The 21,618-nt window shown below is 39.7% G+C and overlaps 1 protein-coding gene across 8 annotated transcripts in view; it reads right to left on the bottom strand.

The window, feature by feature from the left end:
- grip2b (glutamate receptor interacting protein 2b) overlaps positions 1-21,618 on the bottom strand; it is a 298,092-nt gene that overhangs the window by 68,876 nt on the left and 207,598 nt on the right. For all 8 annotated transcript variants that reach the window (XM_067416284.1, XM_067416288.1, XM_067416281.1 and 5 more), the window contains exons 2-7: positions 19,906-19,986; positions 10,432-10,564; positions 7,579-7,724; positions 2,856-2,942; positions 2,663-2,738; positions 355-500 (exon numbers count right to left, since the gene is read on the bottom strand). In XM_067416284.1, the coding sequence (XP_067272385.1) occupies positions 355-500; positions 2,663-2,738; positions 2,856-2,942; positions 7,579-7,724; positions 10,432-10,564; positions 19,906-19,986 (669 nt within the window). The remainder of the gene's footprint in view (positions 1-354; positions 501-2,662; positions 2,739-2,855; positions 2,943-7,578; positions 7,725-10,431; positions 10,565-19,905; positions 19,987-21,618) is intronic.

Below are 21,618 nucleotides of genomic sequence, written 5' to 3'. Positions count from 1 at the left end.
AGCTCGCGTTCGTGCGGTTGCCAGATTTCAGTAATTTAAATCCCCCAAACAGAGCTTTTCTGTGAAAAGAAACCTGTATACTATCCGGTGTTTTACCTAAACATGTCCAATCTGGCAACCATATGCACGCGAGCTCTCTCTCGCGCGCGGATGATCTGAAAACACCAATAAACAAGTAAGCTGCATTTTATCAACCTCCATTTGAGATGTTCTCTAGTTAATGTAAGAATTTTGATTAATTCATTATTTCCTTTTAAAGTGCAACATATAATACTAATAACATTCCAATCCACTGGGACATGTGGGATTTTCATCCTGTCAACATATCAAAGCATTGCAACTGAAGTAACTCACCCATGATGGAGACGTCGTACTCGATCTGGAAAATGGCTTCCTGTCCACACTGGGTCAGTACAGTAAGGGCTTCGCTGTGAGTGGCGCTGTGTAAAACCACTCCATCCACGCTTAAAATGCGATCACTTGCTTTAAGAGTCCCTTCTCTGCAGAAGAACACATGTGGAACGTTCACATTTTATTGCCGTATGAAATGCATAACACATACTCATTTACATTTAGAAGTTTAGCCGGTGTCAATAGCCTCATATAATGCAACAGTGCCTCCTATGGCCCGGGTTCGATTCCCAGCTTGAGGTTTCTTTGCCGATCCTGTTCCCCTCTCTCTCCACCCTACGCTTTCCTGTCAAATCTCTATTGTCCATTAGGCATAAAAGGGCCAAAAACATAACTTAAAAACACATTTAAAGGTTTAAGTTTTGGTGAGATTAAAAAATAAATAAATACAAATAATAATACTTTAATTCAGAAAGCAGTTATTTTGAACTTTCAGGAAAAATATCCTAAAAAGTGATTTCAAAAGCAGTTTAATGTTAGAATAAAGTTGATGCAAGATAATCAGCTCACTAGGTTTTGGAACACAGCTGACTTTTTTGAGCTTCTTTACAAGTCTCTCGGTATTCTACAGTAATGATTAATGCTACATGTGAGAGAACCTCTTTGAGAGCACAATATTTTCCACATGACGTGTCTAGGGGCCTTCAGGAAAGACAATGTATACAATTTTCATACAACAGTCAAGGCAGTCTTTGTCTCTAACATCAAAGGTTTCTTATGGAAGAAGTTCTCTCTCTAGAAACATGTTTATTTATTTCTCTCTTTTTGCAGGTTGCGTGTTGCTGATATAAGTAGGGAAAAGTAATTCCGAAGAGAGGCATGGAAAATCCAAAAACTTAGAACAACTTTCCATCCAAGATGAGAACGAAATCTTTCTGCATTTGGTTATTGTACAATTAAAGGTGAACTATGTAGTATTTTTGCAGTAAAATATCAAAAAACCACTAGGCCAGTGTTATATATTTTGTTCAGTTGAGTACCTACAATATCCCAGATGTTTCCAACTATTTGTAAATTGTGAGAAAATTGCTATTTTAACTAAGGACCGGGACGTTGCAGCATTGCATTTGAGGGAGTCGCCTGTCAATTGCGTCATATCTGCGTTACCCTCGGTTTCGGCTTTTATTTGGCAGGAGCGCTTTACTCTTAGCAGTGTGAACAACTGAACGCACGGAGTAACGTCATAACATCGTTTTAAACACACTTAAATGTATCTAATATGATAAACAGAGCTCCATTACCTCAAAATCATAACCGGAAGAGCGGATCTGTGCAGACGCCAGGCAAATGAGTCCCGTCCCGTCATAATAAAAGTCCCGGTATTCGCAAGGCGGGTATTTGTTTAACAATCGCTCCAGCAGCTGTGCTCAGGTCCATAACACTCAGTCCTGCTCTGCTTTAGACTACAGTAACGTTAATAACCGCATGCATGAACGTGATTTCTGCCCGAGTCCTATTTTTCACCGGCTGTGATGAGAAGACCACATCTCCCAAGATGCTGCGCTCACACTTTGCGTCATCAAACTACGCATTTGTTTTGCATAGGCGCCCTCCAGTGGACAAAAGCTGCATAGTGCACCTTTAATGTGTTCAAACATGGACGACGCCTACAACAAAAACGTATACATGTTGCTTATGCATGTTGTTCGTAAAATGTAGCGTTCACAAATAGGTTTTACACCAATAAATAGATAGTACCTGGTAAATATGTTTTAATAGCTGCTTTATTATAAATTGGATGGGTAGTCCCTCATGATGGCCGCCATTTTGAGATCACATGACCTGGCAAATACTACTAACTGGCTGTCGGTCATCGCCGATGTAATTTTCAGTCAGAACACATTTCACACACCAGGAGTTTGAATCGCCGACAGCTCCAGATATTTAGTTTGCCAAATATCTCACGGGCATCTGCGGCTTGTCGGCGATTCTCTCTGATCGCGTCTTTGATCACTCACACTGCGAGCACCGATTTGCCTATGATCTCGGACGTTTGTCAGTGATTTCGCGAAACCTGTCGGCGAGTCACAATCGTAGCTAAAATCGGGCAGTGTGAACTCGCTGTTAGCCTACTAAGCTAACATATCGACTGCAAATTACTTCACATATTCACATAAAACTTTGATTTTGTGAAAAATACATCATGAACTGCCAAGTTTTCCACAATGGAAAGATACAACATCATATTTTTTTCTTCCTCTCTGTGTAAAGTGTGTTCAAAATCTTAAATTTTGGTAATGCAATTCATTACCTGTCGGCAGGACCACCTGGTCTGACATGTGTGACCACCAAAGGGCGAGATTTGTGCCAGTCCTCATGGGATCCACCTGTATTATAACACATAAAAATCTGTAACATTTTGTTCTTAAAAACATTACAAGAAAGATTAGAATAAATAAATACAATCAAATTAAATGAGGGAGAACAAAGCCAAGAAAACCCACCTCGCATAACAAATCCGAAGCTATTGCCCTCTTTCTGCAAACAGATCTCGATTGTCTTGGAAATAACACCTGAGGTACTGTCTGGCGCTAAGAGGGACAACAGAGACAGGAGAGAGGCAATAGCATCTCTAAATCAGCACCTTTTACTGGGCGAATGGCCAGAACAGGGGGACAATCAGATAAATAAACCCAGATGCAAACTGACGTTCAGCAGAAGGTCAGCCAGAAACACTGAGCTTATAAACCAGACAATTTATCTGTCATGCACAAGATATATAGGCTGGCTGACGATCACAATATATCATCACACATGTCAAACTGAGACAGAAATCTAGAAATGGAATGGTCAGCAAATAGTCAACCTAAAATGCAGATATACATTGAGCCTTAATGGTGGCATGGTTTCGTAATTAAAGACGATTTAGACAAATACTTTTTTTTTTTTTAATTGAAAAATTCCTGTTCCAATCAAACAACCTTTCAGTGCTGTTTGTGAATTTCCATTTGAACTATGAATTCGGGAATCAGCGAATCGTTGAACCATGATAGAACTAAGGTGTGGAAGAGGGCAGCCGCTGCAGGTGGAGAATGAGTGCAGGGGAATTGAATGGCAAGGAAAACGCCTCTGGTTAATGAGAACTAACAGGTGTTTGCACTTTGCGGTGGTGAAAAGGAGCGGTGTGAGTTCAGAGTAGGCACCTGGGATATGAGCTGTGCATATTGAAAGCCACATAAATGTACTGATAGACAATAGGCGGAAATTATGAGTTTGAGCTGAAAAGGTCTCGTGCTTTATCTCTGTTTGTATAACGCCGCATCAACACGGGGCGTAGGCGTTAACGCTTCCCATTTACTTTGAATGGGTGACATCATCAATTGCCGAACTGAATTGTGGGTTCCGTCGCGTCGCTTCACTCGCGTTGCAAGCGGCAGAAGTTGAAGATTTCTCAACTTTTCAAGCGCCAGCGCAGGGGTCATCCAATCAGATCTCCGTATGCAAATATCCTTGAGCAGGCGCTAGCCAATTGCGTTCATTACTGCTCCGTGAACCATCCAGATGCAGCTCCCGGACCAGTCCGTGATATTCTTCCCGCTGTCGGGCTTGAACAGCTTCGAGCACCTGTGCAGTGCACTGACAACAACTACAGGGGCATTCGCACATACAACAAAATCAGCATCCATTTCGTCTCACAGACTAGCTGTCAAAAAAGGCCTTTTTTTGTGTTGTGTTTTGGTCCAAGCGGCAAGTACATTTTAATGTGATTGGCTGTTGTCACGATGACGATCGCGTTAGCACCAAGCTTCAGCCACGCCCTCCGTCAAGAGTTAACGCCTACGCACCGTGTGAATGCGGCGTATGAGACGTATGTGTGCTTCACATACACTTCTATGTCTTCTGTTTCCTTCATTCCCTTCATCTCAAGGGTGAGCTTTCCCACATATGGTTAGAAATTATTTTTGGTAATCATTTTTAGCTCATGTTTTGGGGAAATGCAAACAAGGCAAATTTATTGGCAGAATTTTGGTCAGATGGATCTACAGCTCTCGACAAAATAATAATAATAATAATAATAATAATAATAATAATAATAATAATAATAATTCATTACATTTATATAGTGCTTTTTTAGGCACTCAAAGCGCTTTACATTGAAGGGGGAATCTCCTCAGCCACCACCAATGTGCAGCATCCACCTGGATTATGCGACGTTTGCAATATTGCCATATTGTGCCAGAACGCCCATCACACACCAGCTGATTGGTGGAGAGGAGACATGATGGACAGGGGCCAATGGGCAAATTTGGCCAGGATGCCGAGGTTACACCCCTACTCATTATCGAAGGACATCCTGGGATTTTTAACGACCACAGAGAGTCGGGACCTCGGATTAACGTCTCATCCGAAGGACGGTGCTCTTTGACAGTACAGTGTCCCCATCTCCCATTCAGGTACTGACCGGGCTCAGCCCTGCTTAGCTTCAGTGGGAGACAAGTCTTGGGCTACAGGGTGATATGGCTGCTGGCACATGTGGTCTTTTTAGTATTAGCCAACTATGGTTGCAAATTCCGCCATCCATTAGCAACATAGTTCAACGATTCACTTATTCTTGAAACTATAGTTCTAACAAAGATTTAGAAATACGATCATAAATTTGTGTTTGGAACTGCAGCTCTCGACATGTGGTTGGTTGCATAGTTTAATTTAAGTATCAGCCAACTATGGTTGCAACTTTCCCTTTCCAGCATTGTTCAACGATTTGCTAATTCCAGAAGCCCAAGTTCTAACGAACATTCGCACACACCATAGGAAAGTTGTTTGAGTGTAACAACAGCTCTCAACCTGTACGTGGTAGATGCATAGTTTCTTTTTAATTCACGCTTAAAAACAAAGGTTTCTTAAATGGCTCTTTGGCAGGGTTTATGGTTCCATGAAGAACCTTTGATATCTAAAGAACCTTTCCATTGCACAAAAGAGTAGTGCAAAAATGCTCTGTAGACTATAAAATGGTTAGAAAAAATGGTTATTTAAAGAACCTTTCACAAAACGGTTCTTCTTTGGCATCACTGTGAAAACCCATTTTTGGTTCTTTCTGGCACCTTTATATTTAATTGTGTATTAGCCAATTTATCAAAAACATTGCATAGAGTTTTTGTAATGTCATGTAATGTTTTGTAATAAGTAGGCTAATACCGCCAAAAATGTGGTGCTTTCAAGACAATGCTTGAGCATCGCGACCAACAACAATGGTTCAATCAATGGCGTGAGTTTGGGGCTTGACTATCCATTTGCCTGACCAATGGCAAACAGGGGTGACGTGTGTTAACCCCAACAACAGAATGCAAAAAAGCGGTTTTGTGCCCTTAAAGGGCATTTTGGGAAGGGGATGCCATATGTAGGGATGTTCCAAACAAAATTTTAATTGTCTTTCATTGCTCCCTTTGCCAAGTGCTTTCCAAATTACTACATTGTGATCCACAAATGCCCCAATCCCTACAAATTCCCCACTTCAAAAGTTCTGCCCTTCGAAATGAGTAGTCCCTCCAAATTAGGGTTGGGTAATGTTCGCATTTTTTACAATACTGGTGCCGAACCCATACTTTTAAAACAATACCGGTGCCTAAATGCATATACACTCATCTAAAGGATTATTAGGAACACCATACTAATACTGTGTTTGACCCCTTTCGACCTTTGGAACTGCTTGCAGTTGATGCAGATTTGTGGGATGCACATCCAGGACATGAAGCTCCTGTTCCACCACATCCCAAAGATGCTCTATTGGGTTGAGATCTGGTGACTGTGGGGGCCATTTTAGTACAGTGAACTCATTGTCATGTTCAAGAAACCAATTTGAAATGATTCAAGCTTTGTGACATGGGGCATTATCCTGCTGGAAGTAGCCATCAGAGGATGGGTACATGGTGGTCATAAAGGGATGGTCATGGTCAGAAACAATGCTCATATAGGCCCTGGCATTTAAACGATGCCCAATTGGCACTAAGGGGCCTAAATTGTACCAAAAAAACATCCCCCACACCATTACACCACCACCACCAGCCTGCACAGTGATAACAAGGCATGATGGATCCATGTTCTGGTCTGTTTACACCAAATTCGGACTCTATGATCTGAATGTCTCAACAGAAATCAAGACTCATCAGACCAGGCAACATTTTTCCAGTTTTCAACTGTCCAATTTTTGTGAGCTTGTGCAAATTGTAGCCTCTTTTTCCTATTTGTAGTGGAGATGAGTGGTACCCAGTGGGGTCTTCTGCTGTTGTAGCCCATCCGCCTCAAGGTTGTGCGTGTTGTGGCTTCACAAATGCTTTGCTGCATACCTCAGTTGTAACGAGTGGTTATTTCAGTCAAAGTTGCTCTTTTATCAGCTTGAATCAGTCGGACCATTCTCCTCTGACCTCTAGCATCAACAAGGCATTTTCGCCCACAGGACTGCTGCATACTGGATGTTTTTCCCTGTCCACAAGGGTTATTTGTAAACCCTATTATTGGTTGTGCAAGAAAATCCCAGTAACTGAGCAGATTGTGATATACTCAGACCGGCTGTCTGGCACCAACAACTATTCCACGCTCAAAATTGCTTAAATCACCTTTCTTTCCAATTTCTTTCCCATTCAGTTTGGAGATTGTCTTGAACAGGACCACACCCCTAAATGCACTGAAGCAACTGCCATGTGATTGGTTGATTAGATAATTGCATTAATGAGAAATTGAACTGGTGTTCCTAATAATCCTGTAGGTGAGTGTACATATGCATATACACCTAGGATGACTTGAGAGTAAATCAGTGGCTAATTTTCATTTTTGGGTGAACTAACCCTTTAAATGGCACCAAAATCTGCGTTCTGATTCGGTCCCATTACATACCGGTTATATAGGTACCATATTGGCCATATTGGCACCAGGTTTCACTACCCAATACCTAATCCAAATTCACCCCATTGGTCAGGTTAATGCTGCTATTCCCACCATGATTTTGATACAAACAAAGCATGTAACTTTTAGCGTTTACTTCTATATGTCTCTGCATGATAAGGTGATGTATAAGAAAATATTTTAACATCAAGAAATGCTTTCAGCATGCAGCCATGCGCTCTGCTGACACAGACATTTTCATGAGGTCTGGGATTAGTTCATCACCGAGGTTAAATTGACAGGGACATGCCACAACACAGGCAAAAGTCAAAATACTCAACTTCCTACCAGCTGAAGGCAGCTCATACTCCACTTCCAGCACAACGCGCTCGCCTACGTTCTTTAGCAGACTGATGATCTCGTCATGACGCAGCTTGGTCAGGTTGATGCCATTGACTGACTTGATGTAGTCGCCCACATTGAGTTGATCGCTCCTGAGATGCATCAAAATTGAACTGAATAATCACAATAGTACTTAGGAGGATTATGGGTTTGTTGAAAACTGTAATATTAGCAAAAGTTAGACATGCCTTAGCAAACACCACAGCTTTGTATTATAATTACTGAAAATATAGTAATTAAACAGTTTAGCTAATACGAACAAACATATTGGCAGACTATATTTTGTTTAACAATGTAAAAGGTGTCTTTTCGAACATTTCACTTAATTAGCTTTTTTTGCATTCAACAGTTATTGTAGAGAAATTAACAAGATGACGTCTGATGGAGAAGCTTTCCGTCAATGGTCAAAAACAAAACAATTATATTTTGAATGGAAAGTAAAGGCAAAGTAAGAACTCCTTATCTGTTGTTGAACACTCCACAGGGAGTATATTCTCATTTAGATGCTAATTAGACAAATGAATGCTATTCATTCTCTTTGTCCTCTGGGCATACATGAGCTTGCACAATGATGCCTGACAAAAATGTGTCATCAGCCTAGACGTGCTCCATAACATCCTCATACCAGCCACAAAGAAAGAAGAAATGACGATAACGGATACATCCTACATGTCGCTGAATAAGTTTAATTAATTGTGACTGTCAGGGAAAAGAAATGTATCACCATGTATCACAATATATCTACGTATGTAAGTAAATGACGCTTGGTTTAGTTTATTTAAGTAATTTAACAGGGACCATGCATAACAAAAATGTTGTGCCAGAGTTAGCTAAATAGCTCATTTGCACTATTAATTTTGCTTCTAGCTACACGCTCAATTTTACGCACTGTTGTGTTTCGAAATGTATCAGAATATTGTTGGCTAATGCAACACAAGTCCACATTGCAGAAATTGGCAGAAAGAGTAGAGGCAGGTAAGTTTATTCATTCTGGTCAACTACTGTAATGGCAGAACAGTTTGAATCTTGTTGAGCAAGTTACATAAAGCTAGCTAAATAGCTACTATGTTTAGATTATAGCTAGCTACCTGTTTAATAAGATAATTTGAAGGTAATTATATCAGTTATTTGACTACTGATGCTTATACTGCCACAGTAACACAAAAATGCTAATGCTAAACACTAATGTTAAGTATGTAACGTAGCACAACTACATGTTGCTACATTAGCAAACATTAGCATAAAATAGCTTTTTCTGCGGTCAGTTCGACTATGGCAGAACAACAGCTTGCATCTGAGCAAGTTACATAAGCTAGCTAAATTCCTGATATGTTTAGCTTATAGCTAGCTCCTTGTTTAATAGCTTAATTTGAAGGTAATTCTAGCAATCATTTAAGTATTGGTGCTCATTGTCATAGTAACACAAAATGCCAACACTAAACACTAATGTTAAATAAGTTATGTAATACTGCATTAGCATAAATTAGCTGCTTCTACGGTTTTCATTTTCAGGTCGACTATGGCAGAACAGTTATCGTATGTTATCGAACAGTTATCGTATACCGCAATACTATCGTATGAACAGTTGAGCAAGTTACAAAAAGCTAGCTAAATTGCTGCTATGTTTAGCTTATAGCTAGCTACCTATTTATTGAAGCTAATTCTATCAATTAATTGATGCTGACTGCCACGGTAAAAAAAAAGAAGCTAATTCTAAAAACTAATGTAACATAGCACAACTATATTTTTAATGAACTGCTTCTATAGTCGACTATGGCAGAACAGTTTGAATCTTGCCAAACAAGTTACATGAAGTTAGCTAAATAGCGGCAATGTTGAGTTTATAGCTAGCTATCTGTTTAATAGGATAATTTGAAGGTAATTCTATGCTGACTGCGACAGTAACATTAAAATGCTAACGCTTAACACTATAATGTAGCAAAGCTACGTTAAATTAGCAAGCATTAGCATAAATGAGCTGCTTCTATGGTCAGTTTTCTTTTTCAGGTCAACTAGGAAAATAACAGTTTGAATCTTGAGTAAGTTAGCTAAAGTTAGTTAAATTGTTTATATGTGTAACTTGCTAGCTTACATGAATGAATCCTGAATTAGTTAGCCTTACAGTTTGCACTAAATAATATACGCTAAGACTTTAGCTTTTCATCTAAAACAAAATTAATTTCCTATTATCACTGTAAAACTGCTTTGAAGCAATGTTTTGTAAAAAGTGCTATATAAATGAAGGTGACTTAAAGCTTATGCATATTCTGAAACTATGAGAATGTGACCTTTTAAAGTTGTGTGCAAAAAAACTTTCTGCACACTTAAGTTGCACTGTTGCAATCCGAAATGTGTCAAAATCTTAAGTCGTAATGTAACGTAACGCAACGCAACAACGTATGTAATGTGTTGCCACTTTAGCAAGCATTAGCGTAAATTAGCTTCTTCCATGGTCAGTTTACATATTAGCTAATGCAAACAATACACAACTAAAGAAGTTTGTAACAATACATTTTTTTAAGTTGTTGTGGTGCATAGAATTCCAAACTTAAATTGCGCTGCTGCATTCCGGAATGTGGCAAAACACAAGTCGTAATGCACACAAGTACATGTTGTCGCATTAGCACACTTAAATTGCAAATGCAAATTGCAACCTAACTCACTATGTTAGGATTGGTGTTTTTCTAGGGTGAGCTGATCACTTTGTCATTCTGTGATTGGTTGAAAAAGTGCATTCATATAGATGTTATTTTCTGCATGAATTTGTGAGGTTGCACTGACTTCAGATTAAGGCCTTACCTTGCCGCAAGTCCTCCCGGCCGCAGGTTGGAGACGCGTGGTTTGCCGTCTTTGTCTGTGCCGCCTGAGATGGTGAGACCCAAAGTGCTTCCTTCTTTCTTAATCAGCTCAACCAGAGTAACCCCACGCAGTTCTTCTGCCCAGAAACACAACACACACACACACACACACACACACACACACACACACACACACACACACACACACACACACACACAGCACACAGACACACACAAGAGACAGAGTTGGCGCTGATGATAGCATGGTTTTAAGACACTAAATCTCTCAGATAGTCCCAAAAATTATATTAGATATGCAAATCAGCTGTATTTTTCCCATCTAACTAAAGATGAGAAATGTTATGAATTCTCAATATTAAAAACGCTCGAGATTGTTTTAAAATGTTACACCACAACTAACTTGCACTAATCTTTAACTCATGCTGTGACTATATGAATTCTTAAACAGAAAATCCAAACCGAGAGATACATGAAAGAAAACATCTATCAAACACCAGTAGTGCAGCAGAAATGGTAATGCCACACTTCTAAATCCAACTGTGTCATGCAATCTCTCACAGAGCCTAATCTAATCAGTGTCTGTGTGGGTTTAAATGTGAACAGATTGGAACTGTTTTCCACAAGTACAAATGTAATGGATGATTGCACACATCTTTTGAAACTATGATAATGCTTCCTGAAATTTCCTTAATCTGTCATTTTGTCAATTTTGGTAAAAAACTAAAAAATATATAATACTAGGTCTGTATATTATAATATGATATCAATGTATTAATATTTATGTAAAATAAATCATAATTTTACTGAACAAGGATCCATTAAATTCATCAAAAGTGACAGTAATTATAATTTCAAATAAACACTGTTATTTCAGCTTTCTATTAATCAAAGAGTCCTAAAAAAAATCACAATTCCACATCAATATTAAGTAGCACAACTGTTTTCGACATTGATAATAAGAGAGCATTTCTTGAGCATCAAATCAGCATATTAGAATGATTTCTGAAAGATCATATGACACTGACGACTGGAGTAAAGTTGATGCTGAAAGGCCCATTCACAGGAAAACATTACAAAAATTTTATTTAAGTTTTACTATATATTCAAATAGAAAAATTATTTAAAATTTTAGTAATATTTCACAATATTGCTGCATTTACTGTTTTTATTTTTATAAAATAATTATAGCCTTTGTGAGAATAAGAATAACAATTTAAATATCAGTATCAATCAAAAGTGGTCCAAGGAAGGAACAGTGGTGAACCGGCGACAGGGTCATGGGTGGCCAAGGCTCATTGATGCTCATGTCAGGGGTCTCTTTTTAAAGGGGTACTTCAGCGCTGGGAAGATGAATCTGTATTTAAACTGGGTCATCAATGCAGTAGAAATGTGAAATTATTTTTGAATTTGGTGCCTTCTAGACTGAGAAAAGACAGAAAATGTATTTTTGTCCCATGGGGATGAAAGACTACAATTCCCAGAATGCTTCGCTGCCCTGTGAGGCCATTCCCAACACCACCAACTTCATTACTGTGACTGAGTTAGAGAAGACACTACAATTAAAAACTGAACGTGTGTGTTCAATATAATGAGTGAGTCACCGCGCGAGTCTCACAGCACTGAGCACTAACTGCAGGAGTGATGAGAGCTGAGGTAATCGCGACTACACTCGCGGCATACATTCACAACGCCAGTTCAGTCTGGCACGCGTTTCAGTTCATGCCTTTGCAAGCTTAACTTTCATAGAAATGAATTTGAGAAGTTAAAAGACTTACATTGCTCACCATAGCTCCGTTTAAATGATCCTGTCTGCAAGCTGAGCTCTCCCTGCCAGCTGAGTGTAATCTCCCATCCCCCATGCGCAGATTCAAAACATGCGGAAATGGCTCCCTCTGCTGGCTGTAGTCTTTAGCCTTTGGGCAAGCATTCCTCCTATGATGCAAAAATCGTCATTTTGCATCATAGGAGGAATTTTTCCAGAAATAAAATGCATAAATCTCTCGTCTCAGGGAGATATGAGGGGGGAAAGCACAATAATTTGAATATTCTCCAGGGTTTCTACTGATACAAAGCCATATGCTAATCGCTGAAGTAACCCTTTAACCACCAGTGTGCAGCATCCTGGATGCGGTCATACTTAGGCTACAGGGTGATATGGCTGCTGGTTTGGGGCTGTATAGCTGCAGACCAGTCAGGGTGCCCATGCTGACCCCTTTCCACCGCAGAAAGCGCCAACCGTGGGCATGTGAGCATCAGAACTGGACCACGTAGCAATGGAAGAAGATTGCCTGGTCTGATGAATTACATTTTCTTTTACATCAAGTGGATGTCCGGGTGTGTGTGTGTGTCGCTTACCTGGTGAACACATGGCACCAGGATGCACTATGGGAAGAAGGCTAGCCGGCGGAGGCAGTGTGATGCTTTGGGCAATGTTCTGCTGGGAAACCTTGGGTCCTCCCATCCATGTGAATGTGACTTTGAGATGTACAACCCCTACTCCACCTACCTAAGCATTGTTGCAGACCACGCACACCCTTTCATGGAAACGTTTTTTTCCTGGTGGCGGTGGCCTCTGCTAGCAGGATAATACGCTCTGACACAAAGTAAAAATGGTTCAGGAATGGTTTGCGGAGCAGAACAACGAGTTTGAGGCGTTGACTTGGCCTCCAAATTCCCCAGATCTCAATCCAATCGAGCATCTGTGGGATGAGCTGAACAAACAAGTCCGATCCATAGAAGCCCCACCTGACAACTTAAAGGACTTAAAGGATCTGCTGCAAACATCAGACCTTCAGTGGTCTAGGGCAGTGGTTCTCAAACTTTTTACACCAAGTACCACCTCATAAAATATTTTTCTCTCCAAGTATCACCATAATGACCAACATTTAAATACAGTAGCGTAGTAGGCCTAACTATTTAGCTAAAGTTAAAAAACAAGGCAGTTTATTCCAAATAAGTATATTTATTATTGTTAAACTGTAAAAGCACAGTTTGAACATCAACCAGCCTTTTAAGATCATTAATAATGGTCTTAAAAAGGTCATAAAAAGTCTTAAATTTGACTTGGTGAAACCTGCAGATACCCTGATTCAAAGTCCACCTTCGGCCCAAGAACAATGGTCTTAATCAGGGCTGAAGGTGGACTTTGAATCAGGGTATCAAGTCAAATTTAAGACTTTTTATGACCTTTTTAAGACCATTATGAATTAAATTTAAGACCTATATTGCGCATTTTTTTTTTTTTTTTTATAATAATAATAATTTGTTCGATTTTTTAAGCACTTTTCAAGGCACTCAAAGCGCTTTACATTGAAGGGGGAATCTCCTCAACCACCACCAATGTGCAGCATCCACCTGGATGATGCGACGGCAGCCATATTGCGCCAGAACGCTCACCACACACACACACACACACACACTAGCTGATTGGTGGAGAGGAGACCGAGTGATGAAGCCAATCAGGATATGGGGATTATTAGGAGGCCATGATGGACAGGGGCCAGTGGGCAAATTTGGCCAGGATGCCGGGGTTACACCCCCTACTCTTTTTCCGAAGGACATCCTGGGATTTTTAATGACCACAAAGAGTCAGGACCTCGGTTTAACCTCGGTCAGGACCTCTTGGTCTCCCATCCAGGTACTGACCAGGCTCAGCCCTGCTTAGCTTCAGTGGGAAACCAGTCTTGGGCTACAGGGTGATATGGCTGCTGGTCCATGTTAATCAAAATAATTTTTATTTTTATTTTGTGGTAGTCACAAATTTGGGATTTGGGATTTTCATAATTAGGATGCCACATTAACCATAACAATAGTCACACATGGCAATAATACAAACAAAATGCATGAATCTCGTTTGGTATTAAAAAAAAAAAAAAAAAAAAAAAAAAAAGGCTGGTCCAGTGGAGTGCTCTCTCTATCTTTATAACTCGATCGCTTGGGGTGGGAAATATGACTAAAATCTTAAAAGTAAACCACAGAAATAAGCAATTGCTTAATATCAGTAAAAGGTTTTCAAGCAATTAAGTTATTAAGTAAACTGGTCATTAAAGGGGGGGGGGGGTGAAACACTCAGTCAGTTTCAGTCAATCTCATGTCAATCTTGAGTACCTATAGAGTAGTATTGCATCCTTCATATCTCCAAAAAGTCTTTAGTTTTATTATATTTATAAAAGAAATATAGGCTGTACCGAGTCTTTCCGGAAAAAAACGAGCGGCTGGAGGCGTATCGTGTGGGCGGAGCTAAAGAATGATGATCGCGAACAAAGCGGTGACGTCCTCAAGCAAGGAGAGACCCATGGCTATCTCAGCTAATACAGATAATGATCCAGAATCAAATCTGATGTATGTACTGTATTTAGTGGCCTGTCAACATTTGTGTGTGTTTACTCGCAGTTTATGAGGACATGATTCGGTTTATGGACTATTGTATGCGACTAGACCTTAGAGGTAGCAAGCAAAACGGTTTTGCACGTCAGACTAGTGTAACGTTATACAGAGAACAGCAATCACGTTTCCGTTAGCGCATTTGAATGACGAAGCACGCGATCGTGTCGTTTACTGATGTTTACTCACGCGACGGTAGCCAACAGCAAAGACATTTGAAGCAGTTTTACTCACCGGCTGCTTCCAAAGCAGGACCGAACCTTTATCGCTGGGACCGCTCCGTCAAAAACACACTTCTTTGGTATGATTTGGTGAAGTCCTGTGACAGCAGTGGCGTGTAAATCCACTTTGCGACGCGACTGAAACGATGTTGTGAAGCTTCTCGTCATTTCTGCGTTCAAATCGGTTCAAATGCAGCGCTGCCTTCCCGGAATGCTGTGCTGAAGCGTTGAAGTCGCTCGACGTCACCCATAGGAATAAAGTGGAGCGCGGCGCGCCACATAAGTGTTCACGGACGACTGGATCTGCATCTGAGAGACTGTTTACAGCGTGCTCTAGTCACGCGCGCGCGCACCCTACCGGGAGAAGAGCCCGTACGGCCCATACAAGGACCTTCCGCTCTTATTAACGTCAAGTCGACCCATACTCGAAAAAAAACTCCCCGAAACTTGTGAGAAACCGGAAGGAGTATTTTTGACACAGAAATACTCCATCAAACGTCCAACATTAGTTTTTGAAACTTTGTCTATGTTTAGGATGGGAATCCAAGTCTTTAACAGTGTAAAAAGCTCAGTATGCATGAAACAGCATTTCACCCCCCCCCCCCCCCCTTTAATAAAATATATACTTACAAATAAAGGACAATAGGCTATTGTCAGAATAGAACAAATTAATACAACATAGAGATACATATCTACAAACAGTGCTTTAAAGGTGGGGTAAGTGTTATTTCAAAACCATTTTAGAAAAAGGACTCGGGCTGAGTGGAATAACAAACTTGTAGCCAATCAGCAGGTAAGGGGCGTGTCTATGGTGAGAAGAGAGGCTCAGTGTACAACACTATTCAAAACACACGACAGACAGGACGGACATTAGCCAAAAAAGAACTAATATATGCTGCTTGACTATGCTTGTTTGTCATGTTCGCTTGTTTGTCCATTTGCGATCATATTGTGGCTCACTTCAGCGATGATAAAACATTTCCACCCCGTATGGAGGATCTAAATCCCCTCACTGTTTCAAGGTTTCAAGTGTCAGCTCACAAAATGTGTTCGACAGGTACGATACTATACTCCTAATATACAGGTATGTTTGTTTCCTCTTTTCATCTATATTACCCATCCGGTCATAATTGTAATATGTCGTTAGCTGGACTATCGAGCTTGAATGGTAACGTTATCGAGTTGTTCATGAAAACTGTTTGTGTTTTTGTGATCGCTATAACTCTAATCTGGTCATAATTGTAATATGTCGTTAGTTGGACGGTCGGCTCGTGTTCAGTCGAGTTGTTCATGAGAACGGTTTGTGTTTTTGTGATAGAAGGGCTGACTTTTTCATTGAATATTCGACCTGGATTAGTTACACACAGATTCTGCCGTAGTCATTGCCTGGGTTACGTATGTGTGGGGCGGAGCTATCAATATAGGTCCGAGACCCTTTTTGGGAGTAGAGGCGTGTTTGTTTTGGTGATTTGAAATATCAACAACGGTTACCAGATATCACTTACCCCACCTTTAACATCATTAACATCATTTTAGAGGTGAACTGTCCCTTTAAGAACAGTGTGTTCACTAGGCTGCTGCTGTCAATTGAAGACCTGCTCGCATCTCATATACAGACGCACACGATTTTACTTTCACTTTAGATATAACCGACTGCGTTAACCTTGTGTGTATTTGATAGTATTAGTGCAGTAAGACTGTCCAGTAATCATGTGTGTTTGACAGACGTTTAGTGCGCGCGCTCAGTGCAAAACAGTGCATGCATTGAACAGTCCGTGCCTTGCCGGTTAAACATTTCATTCGCGTGCATGTTTAACTGGCAAGGCTTTAAAACGCGGGTAAACACCCCTTAAAGGGGGGGGTGAAACACTCAGTTTCAGTCAGTGTCATGTCAATCTTGAGTACCTATAGAGTAGCATTGCATCCTGCATATCTCCGAAAAGTCTTTATTTTTTTTATAATTATATAAGAAAGATGCGCTGTTCCGAGTCTTTCCGAAAAAAGCCGAGCGGGTGGGGGCGTGTCGTGTGAGCGGAGCTAAATAATGACGTGTGCGCGCCGCTGTTGTGTTGAGTGCGTCGTAAAGCTGTGTCATCCCTAACAGCGGGAAAAAAACTTTATTCAAAATAAAAATATGGCTTTTAATCAGATACAGCCATACATCTATGATCCGGAATCAGACCCAGAGGCTGCAGTTGAACAGGAGCAGCAGCAAAAACGACTAGAGCAGGACGTCTCTATGTGGTACAAGTTATACACTAACTATATAATATGCTGAGCGACTTGTGTTATTTACATATTTATACTTGAATTATATCGTCGTATTTTTGTCTTTGAAGGTGTACATGTGGGAAGTGCAGTTGTGCACGTGTGTTTGTGTGTTTACGCGTGGTTTGTGTAGACAGTAAGCGGACTGGTTTTGCACGGCAGGTTAAGCTAGTGTTTACATAGAAAGACACGGAATAGTAGCGCATTTGAATGAAGAAGCATGCTTATTTAGTTCAACATATTTCCCCCCTCTTTGTGTATTGTTGTTTGGTGTGCTTTTACTATACACAAACATAAAGTTACACATATAGTGGCCAGCTAAACAAATGTACACGCACTACACATCGCATGCTCCATTGATCAATTGTGATCATGTTTGGGCTACTTGATGAGCATAGACATTTGAAGCACTCTTACCTGCGGTTCTAACGTTAGGACCTTTATCGTTGGGACTGCTCCATCCTTCAGCATTAGGCGATTGGAAAAGCCGGCGTCAAGCTGGGCCTTGTTTATGAAACAGTCGGCACCGAAATGCAGCGAACAGATATAAACATTCGCGCAACTCAGTTGCTGATCCGGAAAAGCAAATTACATCCACTGTTGCCTTAACGCGGGGGTTTTGGGGAATCTGTGCAGGACTGTCTTGGTCTGGCAACCAAAAACGCACTTTTTTGGTGACATTGTTATGTGCACATCACCTGTGCAGCAGCCTACGAGCCAGCGCTTTAATGGGGGTAGCCTGTTACTTTCGCTCTCTCCCTCTCTCTCTCTCACGCTCTTCCGGTAGAATTGTCCGTAAGGCCCATACAAGGAAATTCCGCCCCCATTAACGTCAAAGGGGACGCATGATCTCAAAAAACTTGCCGAAACTTATGACTAACCGGAAGTAGTATTTTTGACAAAGAAATACTCCCATCAAACGTCCACCTTAACTTTTGAAACTTTGTCTATGTTTAGTATGGGATTCCAAGTCTTTAACAGTGTAAAAAGATCAGTATGCATGAAACAGCATTTCACCCCCCCTTTAAATTTAGTGCATATGATTGGATATTTGCTCAAATCAGCACATAAACTCACAGGCACACTCAAACAGAGCCGAAATAAACTGAGAGGAATATTTCAAACGGAAGGAAATGGAAAAAATTTATTATATGCAAAACCGGAAAAAACGCAATTCACCAGCGCGTATTGAACCGTGAATGTCATATTGAGTATTGTGACATCCCTAATATATATATATATATATATATATATATATATATATATATATATATATATATATATATATATATATATATATATATATATATATATATATATATATACACTGTAAAAAAATATTTAGAAAAAAAGTTACCTGGTTGCCTTAAAATTTTGAGTTCATTGAAATTGAAATGTTGAGTTAATACAATGAACATTTTTTGAGATTCAACAACCTTTATTAAAATATTATTAAAATATTTTTAAGCATTTTCATAATTTATCAAATTTTTATGTGGTTCAGATACAAAAATATTTTGAGTTTCTATTTATTAAACAAATTTCCTTCGTTGTATCAACTAAAATTTTTAATTTCAATAAACTCAAAATTTTAAGGCAACCAGGTTACTTACTTTTTTAAGTTAAACCAACAAAAAACAACCAATTTTTTTTACATTGTATATATATATATATATATATATATATATATATATATATATATATATATATATATATATTGTGAAAAATTATTTAGAAAAAAAGTTACCTGGTTGCCTTAAAATTTTGAGTTCATTGAAATTAAAATTTTCAGTTAATACAATGAACATTTTTTGAGATTCGACAACCTTTATTAAAATATTATTAAAAGATATTGTATGCATATTGGGTAATTGTGTGTTTTATTTCTGATGACGCAGTGAAACATGCCAAATAGTGCTATTTTCATGATTTATCAAATTTTTTATGTGGTTCAGATACAAAAATATTTTGAGTTTCTATTTATGAAACAAATTTCCTTCATTGTATCAACTCAACTTTTTAATTTCAATAAACTCAAAATTTTAAGGCAACCAGGTTACTTACTTTTTTAAGTCAAACCAACAAAAACCTACAATTTTTTTTACAGTATATATATATAAAATAAAATTTTGATCCCTTCTATGTACAGGTCACATTGAATATTAGTATTTTCCAACATGTAAATAAGATTTGAACATGTCTGTTATGCTTTAAAACCTCATCTTGAAACTTTTCCAAAGTAACACTTTGAGTTGACTCAGCTAATCCAATTAGCTTTAAAGAAGAAAGAGGTCTTGGATCAGCAAGCGCTTCCAGCTACAGTAGCAGAATGACTCAGACAGACACTTCTCGAGAACCGCAGGAAACATCTGGATAAAGCCGTAACAACACCCTCAAACCCCCTGTGTTCTGCATCTCAAACAGCCATCCAAACCAATGTGGCAAGAAGAACTCAAACATCCCCAGTGGAAAAAGATATAGACACAATCCCCAAGATCAAAAGACGCTGTAGGAATTGGAGCGAGGCTGGATCAGCCTACGGTGGGAGTATTTGTGTGGGATAGACAGGAAGTCAGGCGTACCTGGGATGCTTTGTCTTCTAGATGTGAGCGAGTTGTCTGGCCCCATCGAGTCCTTGTTCCCCTTAGAGTATGGCCCATCATCTGTAGGGTGAGAGATGCATAATTAATAAAAGACCTTAGAGGAAACAGTCCACAATGAACGCAGTGCATTCAATTTTTTTCACCGCGTATTCATACACAGATGAACTGTCTTTTTGACTGTAGTAAGTATCAGCATCCAGGGACACGCTAATAAGGATTTGCCATCTTTTGACGGTAATAATCACAGAAACCACATCGTTTTTTATAGAAAGCATTTGTATGACAAACGTTTTCAGATTGTTTTTTGTCAAGACGAATGCCTGAATGCACTCGCTTCATTTTGAGCGGATAAAATATTCATGAGCAGCATAGTTTTAATTTCTTCAAAGTTCCTACATAAATTAGGATTTCCCCTCATGCACTGGGCTCATCAGCACTAAGCGTCTCTGGAGCTTCCTTACGCTTGGCACAATTCAGTTCATGTTTTAACGCCAGCAGGACAAACACTATTAATGTATTCAAGCCAAAATAAGGTAACACCAGTGGCCGCCATTGTTATGATACTAATAAGCTCATAAAACTTTTGCTTGTGACTTTCCTTCAATTAAAGACAGTCTTGAAAGGGATATTTTCCCTTTCAAGATATAAATCGCTTTTTAAGGACTACAACAAACAGCTGTCAGGGACTACACAAGCTTCTCTCGGGTTGGTGAAATCACAAACCCTAAGATTTACATAAACCCCGCCCTAGGAAAATGCAACAAAGTCCAACTTGAGAAGAGGGAAGAGTTGTTGTAGTAGAGCACATTTGAGGGTCTGCTCAAGCTGTCTTTTCTCATTTATTGCAATATGGTACGTAACACAAATGCAATAGCATGTCATAAAATCAAGATGACAACATAAGTTATAATCGTAATTAAAATATACTATATCTGTTCTATACTCTGGCCCTGTGCATCTTACAACAGTTCCCACATGAGTGATTTAGGGATTATCATGACCGAACAAGCTGATCAATTGAAGTGAGTTAACGCCACATCAGCTTCATAAATTCATCAACTAAGGTTCAGAAACGTCCTGTTGCATTCTAGCCTGGATGCCAGCCAAATTTAGCCCCGCCCACAATTTTTTTAGGTCGGGCAATTTGGTCTGGCCTTGCTCCATAGAGGAGTAATTACCCCCGAACAGAAACTGTTCAGACCAATGAAATCATCAGGGCGGGCTTTAGACGATGACGGACAGATGATAAACAGTAGCGTAATCATCACGTCATCAAAGGGGCTTGGATTATATTTACTCGAACCTAAACGGAGAGCTTGTTTGAATATGCATTCACCTTCACTATTTCTCTCAGAAATGATCATGTTGGGTAAGTACTCTGTGTATCATTATATTCTTTTATTTTTTTACAACACCGGCAAAGATCGTGTATTCCAGCCTGATTTCAGCGCGCGTGCAGACAGGGTTAACAAGTTTTTACAACAAAACCCGCCAACTACTAGCCCTAAACAGTAGCTTCTCTGGGGGTTCTCTGGGGGAAAAATGGAGTTTGGGGGTAAAATGTGTGTTATTTTGGCAAGGTTGCCTGCTAAAATTCGCATTCATGGGTCTATATATCACATAATAGTCGCTTCAACCCACGGACATAGAAAACAACTCGCGGGGGAAAAAACGCGGCCTTGGCAACACAGT

Source organism: Pseudorasbora parva, chromosome 14 (assembly GCF_024679245.1).
Source record: "Pseudorasbora parva isolate DD20220531a chromosome 14, ASM2467924v1, whole genome shotgun sequence".
Classification (NCBI taxonomy): Eukaryota; Metazoa; Chordata; class Actinopteri; order Cypriniformes; family Gobionidae; genus Pseudorasbora; species Pseudorasbora parva.
The sequence above is the reverse complement of the archived record's forward strand: the minus strand, read 5'-3'. Positions and strand labels throughout refer to the sequence as shown.